General features: G+C 47.3%; 1 protein-coding gene across 8 annotated transcripts in view; it reads right to left on the reverse strand.

The window, feature by feature from the left end:
• Positions 1-25,442, reverse strand: part of LOC137333956 (6-phosphofructo-2-kinase/fructose-2,6-bisphosphatase 4-like) — a 271,232-nt gene that overhangs the window by 94,936 nt on the left and 150,854 nt on the right. For 7 of the 8 annotated variants that reach the window (XM_067998317.1, XM_067998318.1, XM_067998319.1 and 4 more), the window contains 3 exons: positions 6,744-6,869; positions 4,030-4,126; positions 3,858-3,924 (listed from right to left, as the gene is read on the reverse strand). In XM_067998317.1, the coding sequence (XP_067854418.1) occupies positions 3,858-3,924; positions 4,030-4,126; positions 6,744-6,869 (290 nt within the window). Of the gene's footprint in view, positions 1-3,857; positions 3,925-4,029; positions 4,127-6,743; positions 6,870-14,228; positions 14,433-25,442 lie in introns of those variants that run through there. The other variant, XM_067998316.1, reaches the window with a different exon arrangement.

Raw genomic sequence — 25,442 nt, forward strand, 5'->3', positions numbered from 1 at the left:
GCTGATTGTCTAACTCAGTACCCTGTTCCCGCTTTTTCCCCATATCCCTTGATCCCTTTAGCATTAAGAAATATATCCATCTCCTTCTTGAATACATCTAATGACTTAGCCTCCACTGCCTTCTGTGGTAGAGAATTCCACAGGTTCAGCACCCTGAGTGAAGAAATTTCTCCTCATCTCGGTTCTAAATGGCATTCCCCGTATCCTGAGACTGTGACCCCTGGTTCTGGACTCCCCAGCCATCGGGAACATCCTCCCTGCATCTAGTCTGTCTAGTCCTGTTGGAATTTTATATGTTTCGATGAGATCACCTCTCATTCTTCTAAACTTTAGTGAATATAGGCCTAGTGGACCCAATCTCTCCTCATAGGTCAGACCTGCCATTCCAGGAATCAGTCTGGTAAACCTTCATTGCACTCCCTCCATGGCAAGGACATCCTTCCTCAGATAAGGAGACCAAAACTGCACACAATACTCCAGATGTGGTCTCACCAAGGCCCTGTATAACTGCAGTAAGACATCCCTGCTCCTGTACTCAAATCCTTGTGCAAAGAAGGCCAACATATGACACAAAGCTGGGGTGGAATGTGAGCTAGGGTGGAATGTGATACCCCAGCTCAGAGGCCGAAGGGCCTCTATCCGTGCTGTATAACTCTATACCATTCGCCTTCCTAACTGCTTGCTGCACCTGAATGCTTGCTTTCAGCGACTGGTGTACAAAGACACCCAAGTCTCGTTGCACCTCCCCTTTTCCCAATCTATCACCATTCAGATAATAATCTGCCTTTCTGTTTTTACAACCAAAGTGGATAACCTCACATTTATCCACGTTATACTGCATCTGCCATGTTCTTGCCCACTCACCCAACTTGTCTAAATCACATTGGAGCCTCTTTGCATCCTCCTCACAGCTCACATTCCACCCCAGCTCACATTCCACCCCAGCTTTGTGTCATCTGCAAACTTGGAAATGTTACTTTTAGTTCCCTCATCCAAATCATTGATATGTATTGTGAATAGCTGGGGCCCAAGCACTAATCCCTGCCACCCCGAAAAAGACCCATTTATTCCTAATCTCTGTTTCCTGTCTGTCAACCAATTCTCAATCCATGCCAGTATATTCCCCCCAATCCCATGTGCTTTAATTTTGCACACTAACCTCTTGTGTGGGACCTTATCAAAAGCCTTCTGAAAATGCAAATACACCACATCCACTGGTTCTCCCCTTTTAAATAGTGGGGTTACATTTGCCACCCTCCAATCTGTAGGAACTGTCCCAGAGTCTATAGAATTTTGGAAGATGATCACCAATGCATCCACTATTTCCAGGGCCACTTCCTTTAGTACTCTGGGATGTAGATTATCAAGCCCTGGGGATTTGTCAGCCTTTAGCCCCATTAATTTCCTGAGCACTATTTTTTGTTTTACTAATACTGGCTTCCTTCAGTTCCTCCCTCTCACTAGACCCTTGGTTCCCTAATATTTCTGGCAGGTTATTTGTGTCCTCCTTTGTGAAGACAGAACCAAAGTATGTGTTTAATTGTTCTGCCATTTCTTTGTTCCCCATTATAATTTCCCCCATTTCTGACTGTAAGGGTCCTAACATTTGTCTTCACTAATCTTTTTCTCTTGACATATTTATAGAAGCTTTTACAGTCAGTTTTTATGTTCCCTGCTAGTTTATTCTCATACTCTATTTTTCCCGCTTAATCAATCTCTTTGTCCTCCTTTGCTGAATTCTGAACTGCTCCCAATACTCAAGCTTGCTGCTTTTTCTGGCAATTTTATATGTCTCCTCTTTGGAGCTAATACTATCCCTAATTTCTTTTGTAAGCCACGGTTGAGCCACCTTTCCTGTTTTATTTTTGTGCCAGACAGGGATGAATAATTGTTGTAATTCCTGCACACGTTCTTTAAATATTAGACATAGCCTATCCACCGTCATCCCTTTTAGTAAAGTTCCCCAATCTATCATAGCCACCTCGCACCTCATACTTTCATAATTTCCTTTTTTTAGATTCAGGACCCTAGTTTCGGATTCAACTACTTCACTCTCCATCTTATTGAGGAATTCTATCATCTTATGGTCGCTCTTCCCTAAGAGACCCCGCACAACAAGATTGTTAATTAATCCTTTCTCATTGCACAATACCCAGTCTAGGATCCCCTGTTCTCTAGTTGGTTCCTCAACGTATTGGTCTAGAAAACCATCATGTACACACTCCAGGAATTCCTCCCCCACAGTATTATTGCTAATTTGGTTTGACCAATCCAAAGGTAGATTAAAATCACCCATTATTATAGTTGTACCCTTCTTGAACGCGTCTCTAATTTCCTGTTTAATGCCCTCCCCTACATCTCCACTACTGTTTGGGGGCCCACAGACAACCCCCACCAACGTTTTCTGCCCCTTGGTGTTTCTTAGCTCCACCCATACAGATTCCACATCGTGATTTTCTGAGCCAATATCCTTCCTCACTATTGCATTGATTTCCTCCTTTACTAACAACGCTACCCCACCTCCTTTCCCTTTTTGCCTGTCCTTCCTAAATATTGAATACCCCTGGATGTTCAGTTCCTATCCTTGGTCACCCTGCAGCCATGTCTCCGTAATCGCAACTCTATCATAACCGTTAATATCTATCTGCGCTGTTAATTCATCTAGCTTATTGCGAATGCTCCGCGCATTAAGATGGCTTATCAGGGGAAAATCCTGAGACAGTAACCCCTCGATCTGGACCCCCCAGCCAGGGGAAACATCCTCCCCGCATCCAGTCTGTCTAGCCCTGTCAGAATTTTATATGTTTCAATGAGATCCCTTCTCATTCTTCTAAACTCGAGTGAATACAGGCCGTGTCAACCTAATCTCTCCTCCTACGACAGTCCTGCCATCCCAGGGATCAGTCTGGTAAACCTTCGCTGCACTCCCTCTATGGCAAGTATGTCCTTTCTTAGGTAAGACCAAAACTGCACACAATACTCCAGGTGTGGTCTCACCAAGGCCCTGTATAATAGCATGATGTGGAGATGCCGGTGATGGACTGGGGTTGACAATTGTAAACAATTTTACAACACCAAGTTATAGTCCAGCAATTTTATTTTAAATTCACAAGCTTTCGGAGGCTTCCTCCTTCGTCAGGTGAACGATGTGAAAAAAAATTTTTGGAACAGTATCAGTCTGAAATAACACAGCTTGTCCCATGTGCATGTCTGGTGGCTTTCTTTAAGCAGTGATTATTTCTGTTAAAACCTGTATCTGCCCAGATTCAATTCAAATAGAGCAATAAAAAAATCTGCATATTTTACCCACCCCTTTAACTTATGACCATTCAAACTACGGAGAAGGCTCAAGGGGCTGAATGGCCTACTCCTGTTCCTATATTCAACATTCCTACACCATGTTACTCAGAACATCATTCCTGAACTTTGTGCAAACATTTCAAGGCATCAGCCTGCATCATTTACGTGTACTTTTGCCTCTGGGTCTAAAAGTTGTGGGTAGCATCACTTAAGCACATAACTGAGGCTGACACTCCAGTGCAGTACTGAAAAAGCGCTGCATTGTCGGAGGTGCTAAACCGAGGTCTTGTCTGCCTGTTCTGGTGGCTCAGGTGAATGCTGAAGATCCCATGGTACCAACAAGAGTAGCCAGCTTTCCCAGTGTCCTGGCCAATACCACCAAAAAAAATCAACCATTGATCTCATTTCTGTTTATTGGATCTTGCTGTGCCAAAATGGTTTGCTTGTGTGCCTACATGACGGTCACTGCACTTCAAGGTAATTCATAGTAGGTGAAGCATTCTCTGAGACTGGATAGGGCGCTATGTAAACCCCAGACCTGTTTCTTTGTCACCTACCGCCACTTGGCCTCCTTCCTCATCAAGATATTTCTTCACATCATTCAGGGCTTTTGATGCACACTGCCTGCAGAGAGAAAGCCATTGGGCAATCAATCAGCACCTTGTGCAAGTATACATTGGTCGATAAACACCAAACGTACAGTGATATTGAGGGACTGCTGAGCGTTACCTTCGGATTTGTAAACCTTCTTCATTGTCGGGAAGGAAAAACTCGAAGGATTTATAGGTCTTCACCAGGTCACGCCGATACTGCCCAACATTAAACGCTGTGAAGATACAACAGTTAAATAACTGTACACTACCTGGAGCCAATGGGTCACTGCACTGTGACAATCTGTCAAATCACCTCAAATACCAACACAAACTAATTCATGTACATTATTTCACTTGGAGTTTTGATATGGAACTTCACATGCAAACAAAACATCACAAAACTTGCTGTTCTTACAGCTGAGATACGATATTGTGACATTAGCACTGTGGTTCCAAAACACACAGCCAGGCAAACTCTTACAGATAGGAAACTTAAGTGGACAATGGATTGGAGGATGAACACACTGCACGATGAGATGTGGTTTGATACCAAGCCATACAGACCTGGACAGGTCCACATTGGATTCCCAGTGTGTAAACAGTCAGCTGACTCAGCCAGAGTGAATTTACATTCACGGCCCTCAGCTATGGAATGGGAGAGTTCCTGCTCAGGATCAGTATCCAAGTCCTGCTGGAAAGTACTTCTGTGTGGACACTGGGTGCAGAGCGGATGGAGTTTGGCACTGATGGCACACATCGACCGCCTCACCCTACAATTACTGTCTAACACACATCAAGGATACGCATTTGGGTCAGGTTCCTCGGGACCTCCAGTGCACACGGAACGATGCTTCAACAAGAGTCATCTCAGGGCTGCTAATCCTCGAATGATACAGCACAGAAGGAGGCCGTTTGGCCCACCGTACCTATACCAGCTCTTTGAAAGAGCTACCAATTCATCTCATTCCCCTGCCCTTTCCCCATAGTCCTGCAAATTTCTCCTTTTCAAGTATTTATCCAATTCCTTTTTGAAAGTTACTACTGAATCTGCTTCCACCGCCCTTTCAGGCAGCGCATTCCAGATCATAACAACTCACTGAGTAAAAAAAAAATTCTCCTCATCTCCTCTCTGTTCCTTTTGCCAATTATCTTAAATCTATCTCCTCTGGTTACCGACCATCCTGTCAGTGGAAACAGTTTCTTCTTATTTACTCTATCAAAACTGTTCATGATTTTGAACACCTCTATCAAATCTCCTCTTAACCTTATCTGTTCAAAGGAGAACAATCCCAGCTTCTCCAGTCTCTCCCCATAACTGAAGTCCCTCATCCCTGGTACCATTCTAGTAAATCTCTTCTGCACCCTCTCCAAGGTCTTCACATCCTTCCTAAAGTGCAGGTTAAGGCGTTCCACATTGTCATCAAGGATCAGCCTGAAGAAACAGGATGTGACCTGTTTATATGTCAGAGGACTTGTTTGGAAGAAGTGATTATTTCTATAAACTTGCAGCCCCCGAGTTTCGCTAAGTTAACGCACAGTGAATCCGAACCAGTCGGTATTTATATGAAGAATTTATGGCATGTACTCCAATAAATCCTACAGGTATACTAATATCCTCAAACTCCACATTTGGCTGGCATTTATTGCCCATCCCTAGCTGCCCTGAGAAGGTGGTAGTAGGCCATCTTTTTTTGATACAACTAGGCTACTTCAGAGGGCAGTTCAGTCATCCACTTTGGTGTGGGATTTATTGAATTTGGTTTCACAACCAGGCTGGGATTTGAATTCGTGACCTCTGGCTTGCTAATCCAGTACTATACCCACTGAGCCAGCGCAATCAATCTATACCCACTGAGCCAGCGTAATCTATACCCACTGAGCCAGCGCAATCAATCTATACCCACTGAGCCAGCGCAATCAATCTATACCCACTGAGCCAGCGTAATCTATACCCACTGAGCCAGCGCAATCAATCTATACCCACTGAGCCAGCGTAATCTATACCCACTGAGCCAGCGCAATCAATCTATACCCACTGAGCCAGCGCAATCAATCTATACCCACTGAGCCAGCGTAATCAATCTATACCCACTGAGCCAGCGTAATCAATCTATACCCACTGAGCCAGCGTAATCAATACCCACTGAGCCAGCGCAATCAATCTATACCCACTGAGCCAGCGTAATCAATCTATACCCACTGAGCCAGCGTAATCAATCTATACCCACTGAGCCAGCGTAATCAATCTATACCCACTGAGCCAGCGTAATCAATCTATACCCACTGAGCCAGCGTAATCAATCTATACCCACTGAGCCAGCGTAATCAATCTATACCCACTGAGCCAGCGTAATCTATACCCACTGAGCCAGCGTAATCTATACCCACTGAGCCAGCGTAATCTATACCCACTGAGCCAGCGTAATCAATCTATACCCACTGAGCCAGCGTAATCTATACCCACTGAGCCAGCGTAATCTATACCCACTGAGCCAGCGTAATCTATACCCACTGAGCCAGTGTAATCTATACTCACTGAGCCAGCGTAATCTATACCCGCTGAGCCAGCGTAATCTATACCCACTGAGCCAGCGTAATCTATACCCACTGAGCCAGCGTAATCAATCTATACCCACTGAGCCAGCGTAATCTATACCCACTGAGCCAGCGTAATCTACACCCAATGTCCAACTATCCTGCATACATTTTAATTTCACTTACCCTTTGGTGCCTGTTGTACTTATTATACACTTTTCAGCAGGATGATATATTACATTTTAAATTAAAAATATACAGACCCCACTAATCCACTCTACCATCTAATCAGATAGCCACGCACAGGGAACTTACCTTTAGTGGGCACACCAATCCAGTTGAAATAACGGGTGAGTTTCTTTGATATGTAGGTTTTCCCTCTGGCTGGAAGGCCCACCATTACAATAAGTGAGGGCGAGTTTGTCATGTGTGGGATCCATACTGGAATTAAAACAGAGTGTAAGCTTATCAGTCAAAACAAAGCACAGAATAATAACTTCAAATCCCATCTTCTTCCAAACATTAAAAAAGTAATTTAATATTTGAAAGCCAACCATGAACGCTCTGCTCTTTGGAGTGACTGTATAGGCTGTTAGTACCACAGCACTACACTACCCCATTTCTGCCACTAGATATCACCAGCAAGTCTCCTACTGGAAGGACATTAGTGACCTTAGAGACAGAACATAAGAAATAGGAGCAGGAGTAGGCCATACGGCCCTGTGGGCCTGTTCCTCCATTCAATCAGATCATGGCTGATCTTCGATCTCAACTCCACTTTCCCGCCCGATCCCCATATCCCTTGATTCCCCAGAGTCCAAGAATCTATCGATCTCAGCCTTAAATACATTCGTAAGGAATCTTACAACACCAGGTTATAGTCCAACAATTTTATTTTAAAATCACAAGCTTTCGGAGATTATCTCCTTCGTCAGGTGAGTGGTGAATGAGAGGTTCTCAAATTGCATATCTTATATTAGGCTGGGACACCATCACACCAATCAAAGATGTCGTTGGTGTTCAGACAGGTTAGCCACGGAAAACAGTAGGTCCCAGTATGCTGAATACACAATGTGTCAAATTATACAGACAGAAAGAGACCCGAAAGGCAGAGAGAGAGAGAGAGAATTTCCAGTTGTATTAAAAACAGATAACTTTTTTTTCCTTACTGGTGGGGTTACGTGTAGCGTGACATGAACCCAAGATCCCGGTTGAGGCCGTCCTCATGGGTGTGGAACTTGGCTATCAATTTCTGCTCGACGATTTTGCGTTGTCTTGTGTCTCGAAGGCCGCCTTGGAGAACGCTTACCCGAAGATCGATGGCTGAATGTCCTTGACTGCTAAAGTGTTCCCCGACTGGGAGGGAACCCTCCTGTCTGGCGATTGTTGCGCGGTGTCCATTCATCCGTTGTCGCAGTGTCTGCATGGTCTCGCCAATGTACCATGCTCCGGGGCATCCTTTCCTGCAACGTATGAGGTAGACAACGTTGGCTGAGTCACAGGAGTATGAACCATGTACCTGGTGGGTGGTGTCCTCTCGTGTGATGGTGGTATCTGTGTCGATGATCTGGCATGTCTTGCAGAGGTTGCCGTGGCAGGGTTGTGTGGTGTCATGGACGCTGTTCTCCTGAAAGCTGGGTAATTTGCTGCGAACGATGGTCTGTTTGAGGTTGGGTGGCTGTTTGAAGGCGAGTAGTGGAGGCGTGGGGATGGCCTTAGCGAGGTGTTCGTCGTCATCGATGACATGTTGAAGGCTGCGGAGAACATGGCGTAGTTTCTCCGCTCCAGGGAAGTACTGGACGACGAAGGGTACTCTGTTGGTTGCGTCCCGTGTTTGTCTTCTGAGGAGGTCTATGCGATTCTTCGGTGTGGCCCGTCGGAACTGTCAATCGACAAGTCGAGCGTCATATCCCGTTCTTACGAGGGCGTCTTTCAGCGTCTGTAGGTGTCCATCGCGTTCCTCCTCGTCGGAGCAGATCCTGTGTCTTCGCAGGGCCTGTCCATAGGGGATGGCCTCTTTGACGTGGTTAGGGTGGAAGCTGGAAAAGTGGAGCATTGTGAGGTTGTCCGTGGGCTTGCGGTGTATATAAGATATGCGATTTGAGAACCTCTCATTCACTACTCACCTGACGAAGGAGATAATCTCCGAAAGCTTGTGATTTTAAAATAAAATTGTTGGACTATAACCTGGTGTTGTAAGATTCCTTACATTTGTCCACCCCAGTCCATCACTGGCATCTCCACATCTTAAATACATTCAACATACATCCACAGTTCTCTGGGGTAGAGAATTCCAAAGATTCACAACCCTCTGAGTGAAGAAATTTCTTCTCATTTCAGTCTTAAATGGCCGACCCCTTATCCTGAGACTTTGCCCTCTAGTTCTAGACTCTCCAGAAATTAAGTGGTTCTACTACAATAGTACCACTATTTCCACTAATCTATTGGGCCAAAACAAATTGGTTGTAGATCTTGGATCAGTGTAATGGTAACACCTGAACCACAAATTTAATATATTTTTTACTGCATAAAATGGAACTCTTTTTGGGGACCAAAGCATCAAACACTCCCAGGGCAGGTACAGCATGGGGTTAGATACAGAATAAAGCTCCCTCCACACTGTCCCATCAAAGGACAATGGAAATTACTGAAATGGAAATTACTGAAAAGGAAATTTAAAACAGATAAACCAGAGGGCACAGATTTAAGGTGATCGGCAAAAGAGCCAGAGGCGACGTGAGGAAACATTTTTTTACGCAAGTGAGCTGTTATAATCTGGAATGCACTGCCTGAAAGGGTGGTGGAAGCAAATTCAATAGTAACTTTCAAAATGGAATTGGACAAATACTTGAAGGGAAAAAATTTACAGGGCTATGGGGAAAGAGCAGTGGGTTGGGACTAATTGGATAGCTCTTTCAAGGAGCTGGCATAGGCACGATGGGCCGAATAGCCTCCTCCTGTGCTGTACCTACTATGATGATAAACTTGTGAATACTATGATGATATAGTAAGTGGAAGGTGTGAATGTGTGACATGCACTGCCGATGGAGACAGTGAAGATGGATGGTGTTGGTAAATTTAAGAGGAATTTGGATGGATGTTTGGTGAAGGAAGTGACTGAGGGTATGACACATAGACGTAATTTTCAACTTCACCGCCCAGGCATAATCTGGCGGAGCAGCTCGCCCGCCTGCCCGATTTTCATCCCATTGAAAGCAGGTGGGTTCATCCACAGGCGGGACATCCTCTCCGCCAGGCACTATATTCGGGTCTGCCTCACAGCTCTTTAATCTGTTCCGGTTCGGTACATTCCCTGTGTCCTTTACTCAGAGTGGTAAATGGCAGAAACACTGGCCTTGTTCAGGATAGCTGATCGTTGTGATGGGAGATTTACAGTACCAGAACGATTAGCCAGCTCACAGGTGCTGGGCTCTCAGAATACAAACTATAGGAAGAGAACAGCAATGTTAGAACACGGTGCTCAGTTTAATCTGGGTCTGGAAAATTTGTGCCAGGAAGCGAAATATGCCCATGGTGTGCAAGACCCAAAGGATCAAGTCCGCCCGTTTCAGATGTTGAGCATCTCTGAGCACACGTAGGTTTTCACACACTTCTCCGTGAGCACACACCTGTACAGTGACACTGCTTCAACAGTGCAACGTACCCAGAAGGGTGACACAAGGAACACATATAGACTGGCTCCTACAGGTATCTCATGCCTAGGTTTAACAATCAAATAAGTCTAATCAAACTACAAAACAGAGTTATAAAAACTTCTGAGAGCAAAGCCTACAGTCCCTGCTGCTCCCTGGTAACAAGATAGTTTCCACCATTCAGTATTTATACTGTTGCTTAATTGGTCACTGGCCCCCAAACCACTTGGTTTCTCCTATGTCATCGGGTAGCAAATGAGACTTCAGTCAATTCTATTTGGGTACTTTACTACTGTCCGTCAGAAATGGTTGCAAATTCTCATTAAATGTATCAGTTACTAGAGTGCCTATTAATTACCAGTGTGAACATGCAGAACCAGCAAGAATCATAGAATGGTTACAGCACGGAAGGAGGCCTTTCGGCCCATCGAGCCTGTCCAGCGTTTTGTAAGAACAATCAGTCCCACTCCCCTGCTCTTTCCCCATAGCCCTGCAAATTTTTTCCCTTCAAGTACTTATCCAATTCCTTTTTGAAAGCCACGATTGAATCTGCTTCCACCACCCCCTCAGGCAGCGCATTCCAGATCATAAACACTCGCTGTGTAAAAAAGTTTTCCTCATGTCGCCTTTGGTTTTTTTCCAATCACCTTAAATCTGTGTCTTCTGGTTCACGACTTTTTCGTCAATGGGAACAGTTTCTCTTTATTTACTTTATCTAAACCCTTTGTGATTTTGAACTCTTCTATCAAATCTTCTCTCAACCATCTCTGCTGTATGAAGAACAACCCCAGCTTCTCCAGTCTATCCACGTAACTGAAGGCCCTCATCCCTGGACCCATTCTAGTAAATCTTTTCTGCCCCCTCTTTAAGGCCTTCACATCCTTCCTAAAGTGCTGAGCCCAGAATTGAACACAATACTCCAGTTGTGGCTGAACCAGTGTTTTATAAAGGTTCAAAATAACTTTCTTGCTTTTGTACTCTATGCCTCTATTTATAAAGCCCAGGATCCCGCATGCTTTTTTAATCACTTTGAGCTCAAAGACAAAAACACTGCATGTGCGATGTAATCCGTAGAGGCCACTTACATCTAGCACCAATACAAAGTGGTTGCGGGTTGCCTGAATTGAAACGAGTGCCCTATTCCTCCTGGTTCCACACACCTTCCATCTGGTTTGCTTTCTGGCACAAATCTTCCAGACCAAGATTAAACTGTATACCGTTTACCTCTAACCCAAGGAATAGGGCAAGTTGCTGGGTGATCTAAAGTGATTAATACAAACACTCCATGGTCCTGCCAGGAAACGGAACACGAACAGCAAATACCAATGACAAAGGAATCAGGAACAGTGGGTTGTGTACATATTACTGGAGTAGGGACTCCGAAACAGTTTAAAATGACATCCAACTACTGCACAGCTTTACAGTGAGCAAGCCTCGGTTTGATTAACTGATCTCCTCGAGGACAATAGGCTAGGGTCAGAAAGAGAAGAACCAAACACATCTTGCATTTATAAAACACCTTTAATGTAGTAAATCGTCCCAAGACACTTCACAGGAGTGATAATCAAAACAACATTTGACACCGAGCCACATAAAAAGAGATATTAGGCCAGGCTTGGTCAAAGAGGTAGTTTTTAAGGAGCAACTTAAGGGAAGAGAGAGAGGTAGAGAGGCAGAGAGGTTTAGGGAGGGAATTCCAGAGCTTAGGGCACAGGCAGCTGAAGGCATGGCTGCCAATGGTGGAGCAATAAAAATCAGAGATGCGCAAGAGGCCAGAATTGGAGGAGTGCAGAGATCTTGGAGGGTTGTAGGGCTGGAGGAGGTTACAGAGATAGGGAGGGGCAAGGCCAGGGAGGATTTGAACGCATGGATCAGAATTTTAAAATCGAGGCGTTGCCGGACCTGGAGCTAATGTCGGTCAGTGAGCACACAGAGGGTGATGGGTGAACGGGTCTTGGTGCGAGTGCAGCAGAGCTTTTGGATGAGCTCAAGTTTACGGAGGGTGGATGGTGGGAGGCTGGCCAGGAAAGCATTTGAACCAGCCAGGATTTCGGTTCCTGATTGCCCAACTTCCTTCCTTCCCACCCACTCGGGCACAGGGCGCCCAATTTCCATCCTTCCCACCTACTCCGGTACAGGCCGTCCAGCTTCCTTCCCTCCCATCCACCCGGGCACAGGGCGTCCAGCTTCCTTCCCTCCCATCCACCCGGGCACAGGCCGTCCAGCTTCCAACCTTCCCACCTACTCGGGCACAGGACGTCCAGCTTCCCTCCCACCCATCCACCCGGGCACAGGCCGTCCAGCTTCCCTCCCACCCATCCACCCGGGCACAGGGTGCCCAGATTCCCTCCCACCCATCCACCCTGGCACAGGGCGCCCAGCTTCCCTCCCACCCATCCACCCGGGCACAGGGTGGCCAGCTTCCCTCCCACCCATCCACCCGGGCACAGGGTGCCCAGCTTCCTTCCGACCCATCCACTCGGGCACAAGGCGCCCAGCTTCCTTCCCTCCCATCCACCCGGGCACAGGCCGTCCAGCTTCCAACCTTCCCACCTACTCGGGCACAGGACGTCCAGCTTCCCTCCCACCCATCCACCCGGGCACAGGCCGTCCAGCTTCCCTCCCACCCATCCACCCGGGCACAGGGTGCCCAGATTCCCTCCCACCCATCCACCCTGGCACAGGGCGCCCAGCTTCCCTCCCACCCATCCACCCGGGCACAGGGTGGCCAGCTTCCCTCCCACCCATCCACCCGGGCACAGGGTGCCCAGCTTCCTTCCGACCCATCCACTCGGGCACAAGGCGCCCAGCTTCCTTCCGACCCATCCACCCGGGCACAGGGCGCCCAGCTTCCCTCCCACCCAACCACCCGGGCACAGGGCGCCCAGCTTCCTTCCGACCCATCCACCCGGGCACAGGGCGTCCAGCTTCCTTCCGACCCATCCACCCGGGCACAGGGTGCCCAGCTTCCCTCCCACCCATCCACCCGGGCACAGGGTGCCCAGCTTCCTTCCGACCCATCCACCCGGGCACAGGGCGCCCAGCTTCCTTCCGACCCATCCACCCGGGCACAGGGTGCCCAGCTTCCTTCCGACCCATCCACTCGGGCACAGGGTGCCCAGCTTCCTTCCGACCCATCCACTCGGGCACAAGGCGCCCAGCTTCCTTCCGACCCATCCACCCGGGCACAGGGCGCCCAGCTTCCCTCCCACCCAACCACCCGGGCACAGGGCGCCCAGCTTCCTTCCGACCCATCCACCCGGGCACAGGGTGCCCAGCTTCCCTCCCACCCATCCACCCGGGCACAGGGTGCCCAGCTTCCTTCCGACCCATCCACCCGGGCACAGGGCGCCCAGCTTCCTTCCGACCCATCCACTCGAGCACAGGGCGCCCAGCTTCCTTCCGACCCATCCACCCGGGCACAGGGTGCCCAGCTTCCCTCCCACCCATCCACCCGGGCACAGGGTGCCCAGCTTCCTTCCGACCCATCCACTCGGGCACAGGACATCCAGCTTCCCTCCCACCCATCCACTCGGGCACAGGGCGCCCAGCTTCCTTCCGACCCATCCACCCGGGCACAGGGTGCCCAGCTTCCCTCCCACCCAACCACCCGGGCACAGGGCGCCCAGCTTCCTTCTCACCCATCGGGCACAGGGCCCCCAAGCTTCCCACCGACCCCGGCACAGAGCGCCCAGCTTCCCACCGACCCCGGCACAGAGCGCCCAGCTTCCCACCGACCCCGGCACAGAGCGCCCAGCTTCCCACCGACCCCGGCACAGAGCGCCCAGCTTCCCACCGACCCCGGCACAGAGCGCCCAGCTTCCCACCGACCCCGGCACAGAGCGCCCAGCTTCCCACCGACCCCGGCACAGAGCGCCCAGCTTCCCACCGACCCCGGCACAGAGCGCCCAGCTTCCCACCGACCCCGGCACAGAGCGCCCAGCTTCCCACCGACCCCGGCACAGAGCGCCCAGCTTCCCACCGAACCCGGCACAGAGCGCCCAGCTTCTACTCAGGAAAAGCAAATACTGAAGAAATGTCTGTAAAAACTCCTCGTCAGAATACACAAAAACAAACTTTCAGATGGAACAAAGTCGAAGTCCCATTAAACATGCTCGAAATATTTACAGAAGTGTTTAAAACTCACACCATGTCCGGTTACGGTTCGTAATTAAACAACCAACTGCATCGTATGTTTTGCCAAACAAGAGCTGCATTGAATGAGAAGTCTCCACCTAACATGTCGACTGGAGCTGCAGTCAGGAGGCACTGAGCAAGAAGCTCATATCTTAAACCTGTCTCCAGCGTAACAGGACAGCGTTCAGACCCACACTCACAGACTGCAGAGGTGGTCGAGTGAGCAGGACATGACAGTAAGCTCTGTTGCCTTTATCCTAGTCTCTGTGTATGTCCCGGACACCCGTTCAAGGGGCAGGTCTGGTCGTGTTATGAGGCAACAAGCAGCAGTCAGCAGTCAGGGAAATGAATGTCGAGACTATCCCAAGGAACATCATGGTGCTATTTTGTTAACCAACGTGATCAGCAGGTCAAAGGAGGAGGTCACAGTCAGTGGGGGGGGGGGGGGGGGGGGGAGGGGGGTTGGAGGCTCAGGATGAAGAGGGCATAATCTCAGCTACCACTGGGTACGTGGGAGGTGAGTGTATTGGGTGTGAATTTGCAGTGGATAGTGTCCCAGGTCCTGCCACTCCTAAACAGAAACATGCTGACTTGTTTATGGTAAAAGCAGTTTACTGAAGGAGATCGACCAGTGCTATGCAGTTTGTTCTATTTACAGTGCAGGGTACATTCCACAGCATGGCAACAAGAAATAAATAACATGGGCATGTACAAACAGGTACACTAACAGGGAGCTGAAAGACAAGGACTGCGACTGATGGGTGGATATCGCTGGTTTACATGCCCAGGGTCAGTGCTCAGCCTGCATGTAGAATCATGCTGCACAGAAGGAGGCCACTCGGCCTGACATGCCTGTGATGGCTCTTTGAAAGAGCTGTCCAATTTAGTCCCACACCCCAGCTTTTTCCCCCCATAACCCTGCAAATGAGTACTTTTCAAGTACAGGTCCAATTGCCTTTTGAAAGTTCCTAAGGAATCTGCTTCCACCACCCTTTCAGGTAGTGCGTTCCAGATCCTCTGTGTGAAAATAATTCTCATTTCCCCGTTCTATTGCCAATTATTTTAAATCTATGACCTCTGGTTACCGACCCACTTGCCAGAGGAAACAGTTTCTCCCTATTTGCTCTATCAAAACCCATGATTTTGAATACCTCTATCAGGTCTGCCATTAACCTTCTCTGCTCTAAGGCAAACAATCCCAGCTTCTTCAGTCTTTCCACATAACTGAAGTCCCTCATCCCTGGCATCATCCTGGTAAACCTCCTCTGCACACTCTCTAATACCTTGACATCCTTCCTAAAGTGTGGTGTCCAGAATTGTACACAATATTCCAGCTGAGGCCTAACCAGTGATTTCTAACGGTTTAGCATAACATCCGTGCTTCTGTATTCAATGCCTATGTTAAATGCGCCTATATTAAATGGCAGCACATTATCCCTCCTGCTCCAGTGCTGCTGTTTCAGGTGCCTGGAAAACCGCTTCCTCGGGTGGATCCTGTAGCATCCTATTGTGTAACTGAGTGTCGCCACTAACCGCAGCCCGTCTACAGTAAATGCACCATCAGCTCCTCCCTGCAGTGGGCAGGAATGGGAACTTAATGGCACCATTCAAACTGCAGCTACTGATGGGGAACCACACCAATGAGTTATACCGGCAGCTCCACACCGCTCATCAGTCAGCCCTTGCGCATCTCTGCTCATCGAGGTTTCCCTCACACACAGAGTTCCAGTCACAGGCATTTAAATGTTGATTACAATCAATGTCATCAATAAACTGATAGGTGAGTCATCTTTGTAAAAAGGCAGAAAGAGATAAACCAGGTAACTGTCATCCAGTTCACCTCACATCAGCAAGGAAAATGATTAGAGACCACAATGATTACTGGAAAGGGATGATCTGTCAGGTACAGTTCACGTAGATTTGTGAAGCGTCAGTCGTGTTACGTATGAACACACGAATTAAGAGCAGGAGTAGGCCATTCGGCCCCTCGAGCCTGCTCTGCCATTTGATAAGATCATGGCTGATCTGATTGTGACCTCAACCCTACTTTCCAGTCTACCTACTATAATCTTTGACTCCCTTGTTAATCAGGAATCTATCTAACTCCACCTTAAAAATATTCAATGACTCTGCCTCCACCGCTCTCTGGGGAAGGGAGTTCCACAGACTCACGACCCTCTGAGAGAAAACATTTCTCCTCATCTCCGTCTTATATGGGAGACCCCTTATTTTTAAACTGTGGCCCCTAGATCTAGTCTCTCCCACAAGGGGAAACATCCCCATAGCATCTACCCTTCTAGTCCCCTCAGGATCTTATATGTTTCAATAAGATCACCTCTCATTCTTCTAAACTCCAGTGTATACAGGCCCAACTTGTCCAACCTTTCCTCATAAGATAACTCCCTCACTCCAGGAATCAGTCGAATGAACCTTCTCTGAACCGCCTCCAAAGCAATCCACCACCCAAAATATTCACTCCCTTCACCACCGACGCACTGTGGCTGCAGTGTGTACCATCCACAGGATGCTACACAGCAACTCGCCAAGGCTTCTTCGACAGCACCTCCCAAACCCGTGACCTCTACCACCTAGAAGGACAAAGGCAGCAGGTACATGGGAACAACACCACCTGCACGTTCCCCTCCAAGTCACACACCATCCCGACTTCGAAATATATCGCCGTTCCTTCATCGTCGCTGGGTCAAAATCCTGGAACTCCCTTCCTGACAGCACTGAGGGAGAACCTTCACCACACGGACTGCAGCGGTTCAAGAGGGCGGCTCACCACCACCTTCTCAAGGGCAATTAGGGATGGGCAATAAATGCTGGCCTCGCCAGCGACGCCCACATCCCATGAACGAATAATTTAAAAAATCAGTTACGTACTGTTAAAGAATTGTATATTCGCATACCTGGTCCCTTTGTTCTGCCACTGCATTGAGAAATTTACCATTTAAAGTATATTTCTAGTTTTATAATCATACATTTTTATGCATTTAAGTGCATCTGCCACTTATCTGCAAATTCTCCAGGCCTGTTTATGTCCTCTTGTAGTGTCCTGTTTTCTATACCCCCCCCACCGTGCTGGGCCATATGTTTGCGTAGTCAGCAGGCCTGCATTGTCTTATCAATGTAGAGTCTTTGATGTGTTTCAGGGACTGGTCTGAGTGTCTCCATGTTGCGAGCGAATCAAGATTGGTAACACCTTAGCAAGACCAAAAGGCACATTCCTAGTGAGAAGAAAGGATGCATCCATCAGTGTCTGTCACTGCGGCATGATCAGGCCATGGGCTACCTGTGATTGGCTTGAAATCATGTAACCTAGCATGGCCAGCCTATGCCCAGCTTATGATTGGTGTTGACTCTTGTGTTAAAGATGTTCCAACCCATATTGATCTGTATAAAAGGTATGAATTTCTGTATGTGTCTTTGTCTCCTTATTCTGTTAGAATCGTCCGGACTCCCTCAGGAGTCTGAATCGAAGCTACAGACTAAGACCTGCTATTAAAGTTGTGTTGAACTTTAAAGGTGTATTCGACTCAGTGATTGCTGAACCAGACTGAGGGGAAAAAAGAATCCAGTTCATCACTGTTGGGAAGGGAGTTCCAGGATTTTGACCCAGCGACGATGAAGGAACGGCGATATATTTCCAAGTCGGGATGGTGTGTGACCTGGAGGGGAACGTGCAGGTGGTGTTGTTCCCATGGGCCTGCTGCCCTTTTCCTTCTAGGTGGTAGAGATTGCGGGTTTGGGAGGTGCTGTCGAAGAAGCCTTGGCGAGCTGCTGCAGTGCATCCTGTGGATGGCACACACTGCAGCCACGGTGCGCTGGTGGTGGAGGGAGTGAATGTTTAGGGTGGTGGATGGGGTGCCAATCAAGCGGGCTGCTTTGTCCTGGATGGTGTCGAGCTTCTTGAGTGTTGTTGGAGCTGCACTCATCCAGGCAAGTGGAGAGTATTCCAACACACTCCTGACTTGTGCCTTGGAGATAGTGGAAAGGCTTTGGGGAGTCAGGTGGTGAGTCACTCGCCGCAGAATATCCAGCCTCTGACCTGCTTTTGTAGCCACAGTATTTATATGGCTGGTCCAGTTAAGTTTCAGGTCAATGGTGACCCCTAGGATGTTGATGGTGGAGGATTTGGTGGTGGTAATGCCGTTGAATGTCAAGGGGAGGTGGTTAGACATTCTCTTGTTGGAGATGGTCATTGCCAGGCACTTTTCTGGCGCAAATGTTACTTGCCACTTATGAGCCCAAGCCTGGATGTTGTCCAGGTCTTGCTGCATGCGGGCTCGGACTGCTTCATTATCTGAGGGGTTGCGAATGGAACTGAACACTATGCAATCATCAGCGAACATCCCCATTTCTGACCTTATGATGGAGGGAAGGTCATTAATGAAGCAGCTGAAGATAGTTGGGCCTAGGATACTGCCCTGAGGAACTCCAGCAGCAATGTCCTGGGGCTGAGATGATTGGCCTCCAACAACCACTACCATCTTCCTTTGTGCTAGGTATGACTCCAGCCACTGGAGAGATTTCCCCCTGATTCCCATTGACTTCAATTTTATTAGGGCTCCTTGGTGCCACACTCGGTCAAATGCTGCCTTCATGTCAAGGGCAGTCACTCTCACCTCACCTCTAGAATTCAGCTCTTTTGTCCATGTTAGGACCAATGCTGTAATGAGGTCTGGAGCCGAGTGGTCCTGGCAGAACCCAAACTGAGCATCGATGAGCAGGTTATTGGTGAGTAAGTGACGCTTGATAGCACTGTCAACGACACCTTCCATCACTTTGCTGATGATCGAGAGTAGACTGATGGGGCTGTAATTGGCCGGATTGGATTTGTCCTGCTTTTTGTGGACAGGACATACCTGGGCAATTTTCCACATTGTCGGGTAGATGCCAGTGTTGTAGCTGTACTGGAACAGCTTGGCTAGAGGCGCAGCTAGTTCTGGAGCACAAGTCTGCAGCACTACAGCTGGGATGTTGTCGGGGCCCATAGCCTTTGCTGTATCCAGTGCACTCAGCCGTTTCTTGATATCATGTGGAGTGAATCGAATTGGCTGAAGACTGGCTTCTGTGATGGTGGGGATATCGAGAAGAGGCCGAGATAGATCATCCACTCGGCACTTCTGGCTGAAGATGGTTCCAAACGCTTCAGCCTTGTCTTTTGCACTCACATGCTAAACTCTGCCATCTTTGAGGATGGGGATGTTTATAGAGCCTTCTCCTCCTGTTAGTTGTTTAATTGTCCACCACCATTCTCGACTGGATGTAGCAGGACTGCAGAGCTTTGATCAGGTCCGTTGGTTGTGAAATCACTTAGCTCTGTCAAAAGCATGTTGCTTCCGCTGTTTAGCATGCATGTAGTCCTGTGTTGCAGCTTCACCAGGTTGGCACCTCATTTTTAGGTACGCCTGGTGCTGCTCCTGGCATGCTCTTCTACACTCCTCATTGAACTAGGATAGATCCTCTGGCTTGTTGGTAATGGTAGAGTGAGGAATATGCCGGGCCATGAGGTTACAGATTGTGCTGGAATACAATTCTGCTGCTGCTGATGGCCCACAGCACCTCATGGATGCCCAGTTTTGAGCTGCCAGATCTGTTCTGAATCTATCCCATTTAGCACGGTGATAGTGCCACATAACACGTTGGATGGTGTCCTCAGTGCAAAGACGGGATTTCATCGCCACAAGGACAGTGCTCCTACCATACTGTCATGGACAGATGCATCTGCGACAGGTAGATTGGTGAGGACGAGGTCAAGTAGGTTTTTCCCTCGTGTTGGTTCGCTCACCACCTGCCACAGGCCCAGTCTGGCAGCTATGTCCTTCAGGTCTCGGCCAGCTCGGTCAGTAGTGGTGCTACCGAGCCACTCATGGTGATGGGCATTGAAGTCCCCAACCCAGAGTACATTCTGTGCCCTAGCAACCCTCAGTGCTTCCTCCAAGTGGTGCTCAACATGGAGGAGGACTGATTCATCAGCTGAGGGAGGACGGTAGGTGGTAATCAGCAGGAGGTTTCCTTGCTCATGTTTGACCTGATGCCAAGAGATTTCATGGGGTCCAGAGTCAATGTTGAGGACTCCCAGGGCCACTCCCTCCTGACTGTATATCACTGTACTGCCACCTCTGGTGGGTCTGTCCTGCCGGTGGGACAGGACATACCCAGGGATGGTGATGGAAGAGTCTGGGACGTTGGCTGAAAGGTATGATTCTGTGAGTATGGCTAGGTCAGGCTGTTGCTTGACTAGTCTGTGGGACAGCGCTCCCAATTTTGGCACAAGTCCCCAGATGTTAGTGAGGAGGACTTTGCAGGGTTGGGCTGGGCTTGGTTTGCCTTTGTTGTGTCCGTTGCCTAGTGGTCCAATGCCAGGTGGTCCGTCCAGTTTTATTCTTATTGTGACTTTCTGTAGCGAGATTGTACAACTGAGTGGCTTGCTAGGCCATTTCAGAGGGTGGTTAAGAATCAACCACATTGCTGTGGGTCTGGAGTCACATATAAGCCCAGACCGGGTAAGGACATCAGGTTTCCTTCCCTAAAGGACATTCGTGAACCAGATGGGTTTTTACAACAATCCGGTAGTTTCATGGCCACCATTACTGATACTAGTTTTTTTATTCCAGATTTTATTTAATTAATTGAATTTAAATTCCCCAGCAGCCGTGGCGGGAGTTGAACTCATGACTCCGGATTATTAGTCCAGGAACATAACCACTATGCTACCGTACCCCACTGAGTAATAAAAATATGGCAAAGGGTGATTGTGGGGTTTATATTGAGAGGGACTGAATACGAAAGCAGAGGGAGAGTTCATGATGACATTGTACAAAACAATGGTTGGGCCATAACTGGAATACATTGTGCGGTTTGGGGTCCTCACTATGGGACGTTAAAACAGCCCATGGACAAAGTGCTACCTAGATTTACGAGGGTGATACCAGGGCTGAGGAGCCTGATGTATGAGGGGAGGCTCCTCACAGACTGAGAAGATGAGGGGGGGGTTTGTTCGAGTTGTTTGTAAACATAGGTAGCTAATTTCCAAAAGTAGGTAAGTCAAAGACAAGAACCAGTGATCTCAAGATAAAAACAGATCGATAAAAGAGAGATTTGAAGAAGCTTTTTCACACAAAAAGTTGTCAGATATGGAATGTTTTGCCAATGGTGGTGGTCCATGTTAAATAAATTACTGTATTCAGAAAAGGCACTGGACAGTTACTTACAGAATATAAAAGGATGAGACGAGACAGAAATGTAAAATCAGCCCATGAGAGGGGCCTAAATTCAGTGCAGACAAGAAGGGCCACCTGGTCTCCTCCCCTGCTAATAATCTGTGGTTTTAATGTTAAAAGTTCCAATGAAGCACCTTGGGAACTTTCCAAGTTTGACTTGCGCTGGGTGTTGGGAGTTATATTAGAGACAGCACAAAGCCCAAAAAGCCCAAGGAAACCCTGAGGATTTAACTAAAGATTTGCAGAGGGATAGATGTCTGCCTGATTCTATAGACCAGTTAATTAATTGGGCAGACAAATAAAACTCTCCATTTATATGGAGCCTTAAGACACTGAAACATCACTAAGCACTTCACACAATGAATTACTTTTCAAGTGCAATGAATGTTATGTCGATAAACACAACAGCCAGTATATGCCAGTGAAATCCCATAAACAAACGAGATGAATGTGTTGGTTGCTGCTGAAACCCTCATCCAGGCCGTTGTCACCTCTAGACTTGACTATTCCAATGCTCTCCTGGCCGGCCTTCCATCTTCCATCCTCCATAAACTTGAGCTCATCCAAAACTCTGCTGCCTGTATCCTAACTCGCACCAAGTCTCGTTCACCCATCACCCCTGTCCTCGCTGACCTACATTGGCTCCCGGTCTGGGAATGCCTCAATTTTAAAATTCTCATCCTTGTTTTCAAATCCCTCCATGCCTCGTCCCTCCCTATCTCTGTAACCTCCTCCAGCCCTACAACCCTCCGAGATCTCTGCGCTACTCCAATTCTTGCCTCTTACGCATCCCCGATTTTCATCGTTCCATCATTGGCGGCCGTGCCTTCAGCTGCCTAGGCCCTAAACTCTGGAATTCCCTCCCTAAACCTCTCTCTCCTCCTTTAAGATGCTCCTTAAAACCTACCTCTTTGACCAAGCTTTTGGTCACCTGTCCTTATATCTCCTTATGTGGCTCGGTGTCAAATTTTGTTTGATAATCACACCTGTGAAGCGCCTTGGGACGTTTTACAATATTAAAGGCGCTATATAAATGCAAGCTGTTGTTGCTGTTGTTGAGGAGGGAGGAATGTCAGTCAGGACACTTGGAGAACTCGCTGTTCTTCAAATAGCACTACGGGCTCTAACATTTTTTGGAAACACCAAACGGGACCTCGGTTTAAAGTCTCATCTGAAGGACAGAACCTCTGGAATTAATTGGATAGCCAGATGAAGGATAGAATACTAGAGCCTGGTCTTCAGTTGCTTCCAAGCCTTTATTCTCAGAGAACCATGTTACACACTCCACATCCTAGATAAGCTTTCATAAATAGATACGAGAGTCCTCAATTGATACGCACCACCTGAATACAATTAACATTAATTGATATAAATCACATGGATACAATTAACAGATTCCTTTCTCTTTAAATAAAAAAATTAAACTTTATATATACAATACAAACAAAAATTTCAAAAATCAGTAACTCCCATACTCTGTACAACTTATACTATTCAAAGCATTACATTGTGATGCGACCCTTCTCCAGGACCCCTAATTATTTCTTTGTACATGTACTTCTTTTGGAAAACAATCCGACAGTTGATGGCTTGAATCCACCCATTTAATTTTAGAGATTTCCTTTCTCTCCAGCATTTGTTTCAAGCCAGCGAGGTCAATCCATAATCTTTTCTCACCCATATTTTTTGTAGAGAGTACATTATCCCACAATGAACGATTGACTACATAACATTCAATGGGTATACCATCTTCAGTACTCCCATTGCACAGGAAGTCACTCAAAATATTTGCTAAGTAGAATCCTATATTCAGTGCGTCGACAGGAGCCAGTGTTTCAGCAGCCAGAGTACTTTCAACAACCCTTTTTATTTTCTTAGCTTCCCAAGCTAAAGGACAACATTTCCTATTCTCACCCATAAGAAACACTATGGAACCAGCTGCACTAGAATACACGTCAGGAAGATTAGCATGTGAAGCATCGCTAAAGATAACTAGCTTCATTTCCTTTGGGTCACTTAAGGGTGAGAAATGAAGTACACATTTATCTATATTTAATTTTCGTGATGTTTTATTTGCCCTTAAAATATTCTCTACTATGGGGTGTTTCATTGAAGCACTTAAGTTCAACACAACAAAAGTAGCATCTGGTCTAGTGCACAACCAGTTCAACTGACCAATCAAGCTTTGTAATTGCTCTGTCTCTTTAGATATAACATCACCTTTCTGCGATGACTTAGTACGGTTCACTGGGATGGGAATAACACTCTCTAAATAGAACTGTTGATTTAAAGTTATACCAGACTCACTCTGCTTAATATCTAAACCAATATATTTAAAAGCCCCACAGGCCTGACTCCCAATTTTAAATTCTACTCTAATCTTATTAATGACAAATTTCTCAAAAATGATTGCCTCATCGTGCTCCATGTCAAGTTTCATTTTTGCCTTTTTCATGGAAGGTTTACCCAAAAGCTACAGACTACATCCGTATTTATAAAATGGCTTACTCCAGCTACCTTACATGGAATTACCACTCTCTGAGCGACCTCAAGGTGTTGTCATCTCCAAACCTAAAACATGTAGAACTTTTATATTCCTTAACCTTGCTTCGATTCTCACTACTTAGTGAATCAAGATAACATCTACCCCACATACAGCATGGATTTGTTAAGGGGAGGTCGTGTTTGACTAACTTGATTGAATTTTTTGAGGAGGTGACTAGGAGGATCGATGAGGGTAGCGCGTTTGATGTAGTGTACATGGATTTTAGCAAGGCTTTTGACAAGGTCCCACGTGGCAGATTGGTCAAAAAAGTAAAGGCCCATGGGATCCAAGGGAATGTGGCCAATTGGATCCAAAATTGGCTCAGTGGCAGGAAGCAAAGGGTAATGGCGACAGGTGGTTTTGCGACTGGAAGGCTGTTTCCAGTGGGGTGCCGAAGGCCTCGGTACTAGGTCCTTTGCTTTTTGTGGTACACATTAATGATTTGGACTTAAAAGTAGGGGGCATGATTAAGAAATTTGCAGATGACACACAGATAGGCCGTGTGGTTGATAGTGAGGAGGAAAGCTGTAGACTGCAGGAAGATATCAATGGACTGGTCAGGTGGGCAGAAAAGTGGCAAATGGAGTTCAATCGAGAAGTGTGAGGTAATACATTTGGGGAGAGCAAACAAGACAAGGGAGTACACAATAAATGGGAGGATACTGAGAGGTGTAGAGGAAGTGAGGGACCTTGGAGTGCATGTCCACAGATCCCTGAAGGTAGCAGGACAGGTAGATAAGGTGGTTAAGCAGGCATATGGAATGCTTTCCTTTATTGGCCGAGGTATAGAATATAAAAGCAGGGATGTTATGCTGGAACTGTATAAAACACTAGTTAGGCCACAGCTTGAGTACTGCGCACCACATTACAGGAAAGATGTGATTGCACTAGAGAGGGTGCAGAGGAGATTTACGAGGATGTTGCCAGGACTGGAGAATTTTAGCTATGATGATAGATTGGATAGGCTGGGGTTGTTTTCCTTGGAACAGAGGAGGCTGAGTGGTGATTTGATTGAGGTGTACAAAATTACAAGGGGCCTAGATAGAGTGGATAGGGAGGACCTATTTCCCTTAGCGGAGGGATCAATAACCGGGGGCATTGATTGAAAGTGATTGGTAGAAGGATTAGAGTGGAAATGAGGAAACATTTTTTCACCCAGAGGGTGGTGGGGGTCTGGAACTCACTGCCCGAGAGGGTGGTCGAGGCAGAAACCCTCAACTCATTTAAAAAATACCTGGATGTGCACCTGAAGAGCTGTGACCTGCAGGGCTACGGATCAAATGCGGGAAAGTGGGATTAGGCTGGGTGGCTCGTTTCTCGGCCGGCGCGGACACAATGGGCCGAATGGTCTCCTTCTGTGCCGTAAATTTTTTATGATTCTATGACGTACATGCACTAACTCCACGCAATTAAAGGAATCTTCGACTAATACATTCATCACAGGATTAAA

The sequence above is a fragment of the Heptranchias perlo genome, chromosome 17 (assembly GCF_035084215.1).
Source record: "Heptranchias perlo isolate sHepPer1 chromosome 17, sHepPer1.hap1, whole genome shotgun sequence".
NCBI classification, from domain to species: domain Eukaryota; kingdom Metazoa; phylum Chordata; class Chondrichthyes; order Hexanchiformes; family Hexanchidae; genus Heptranchias; species Heptranchias perlo.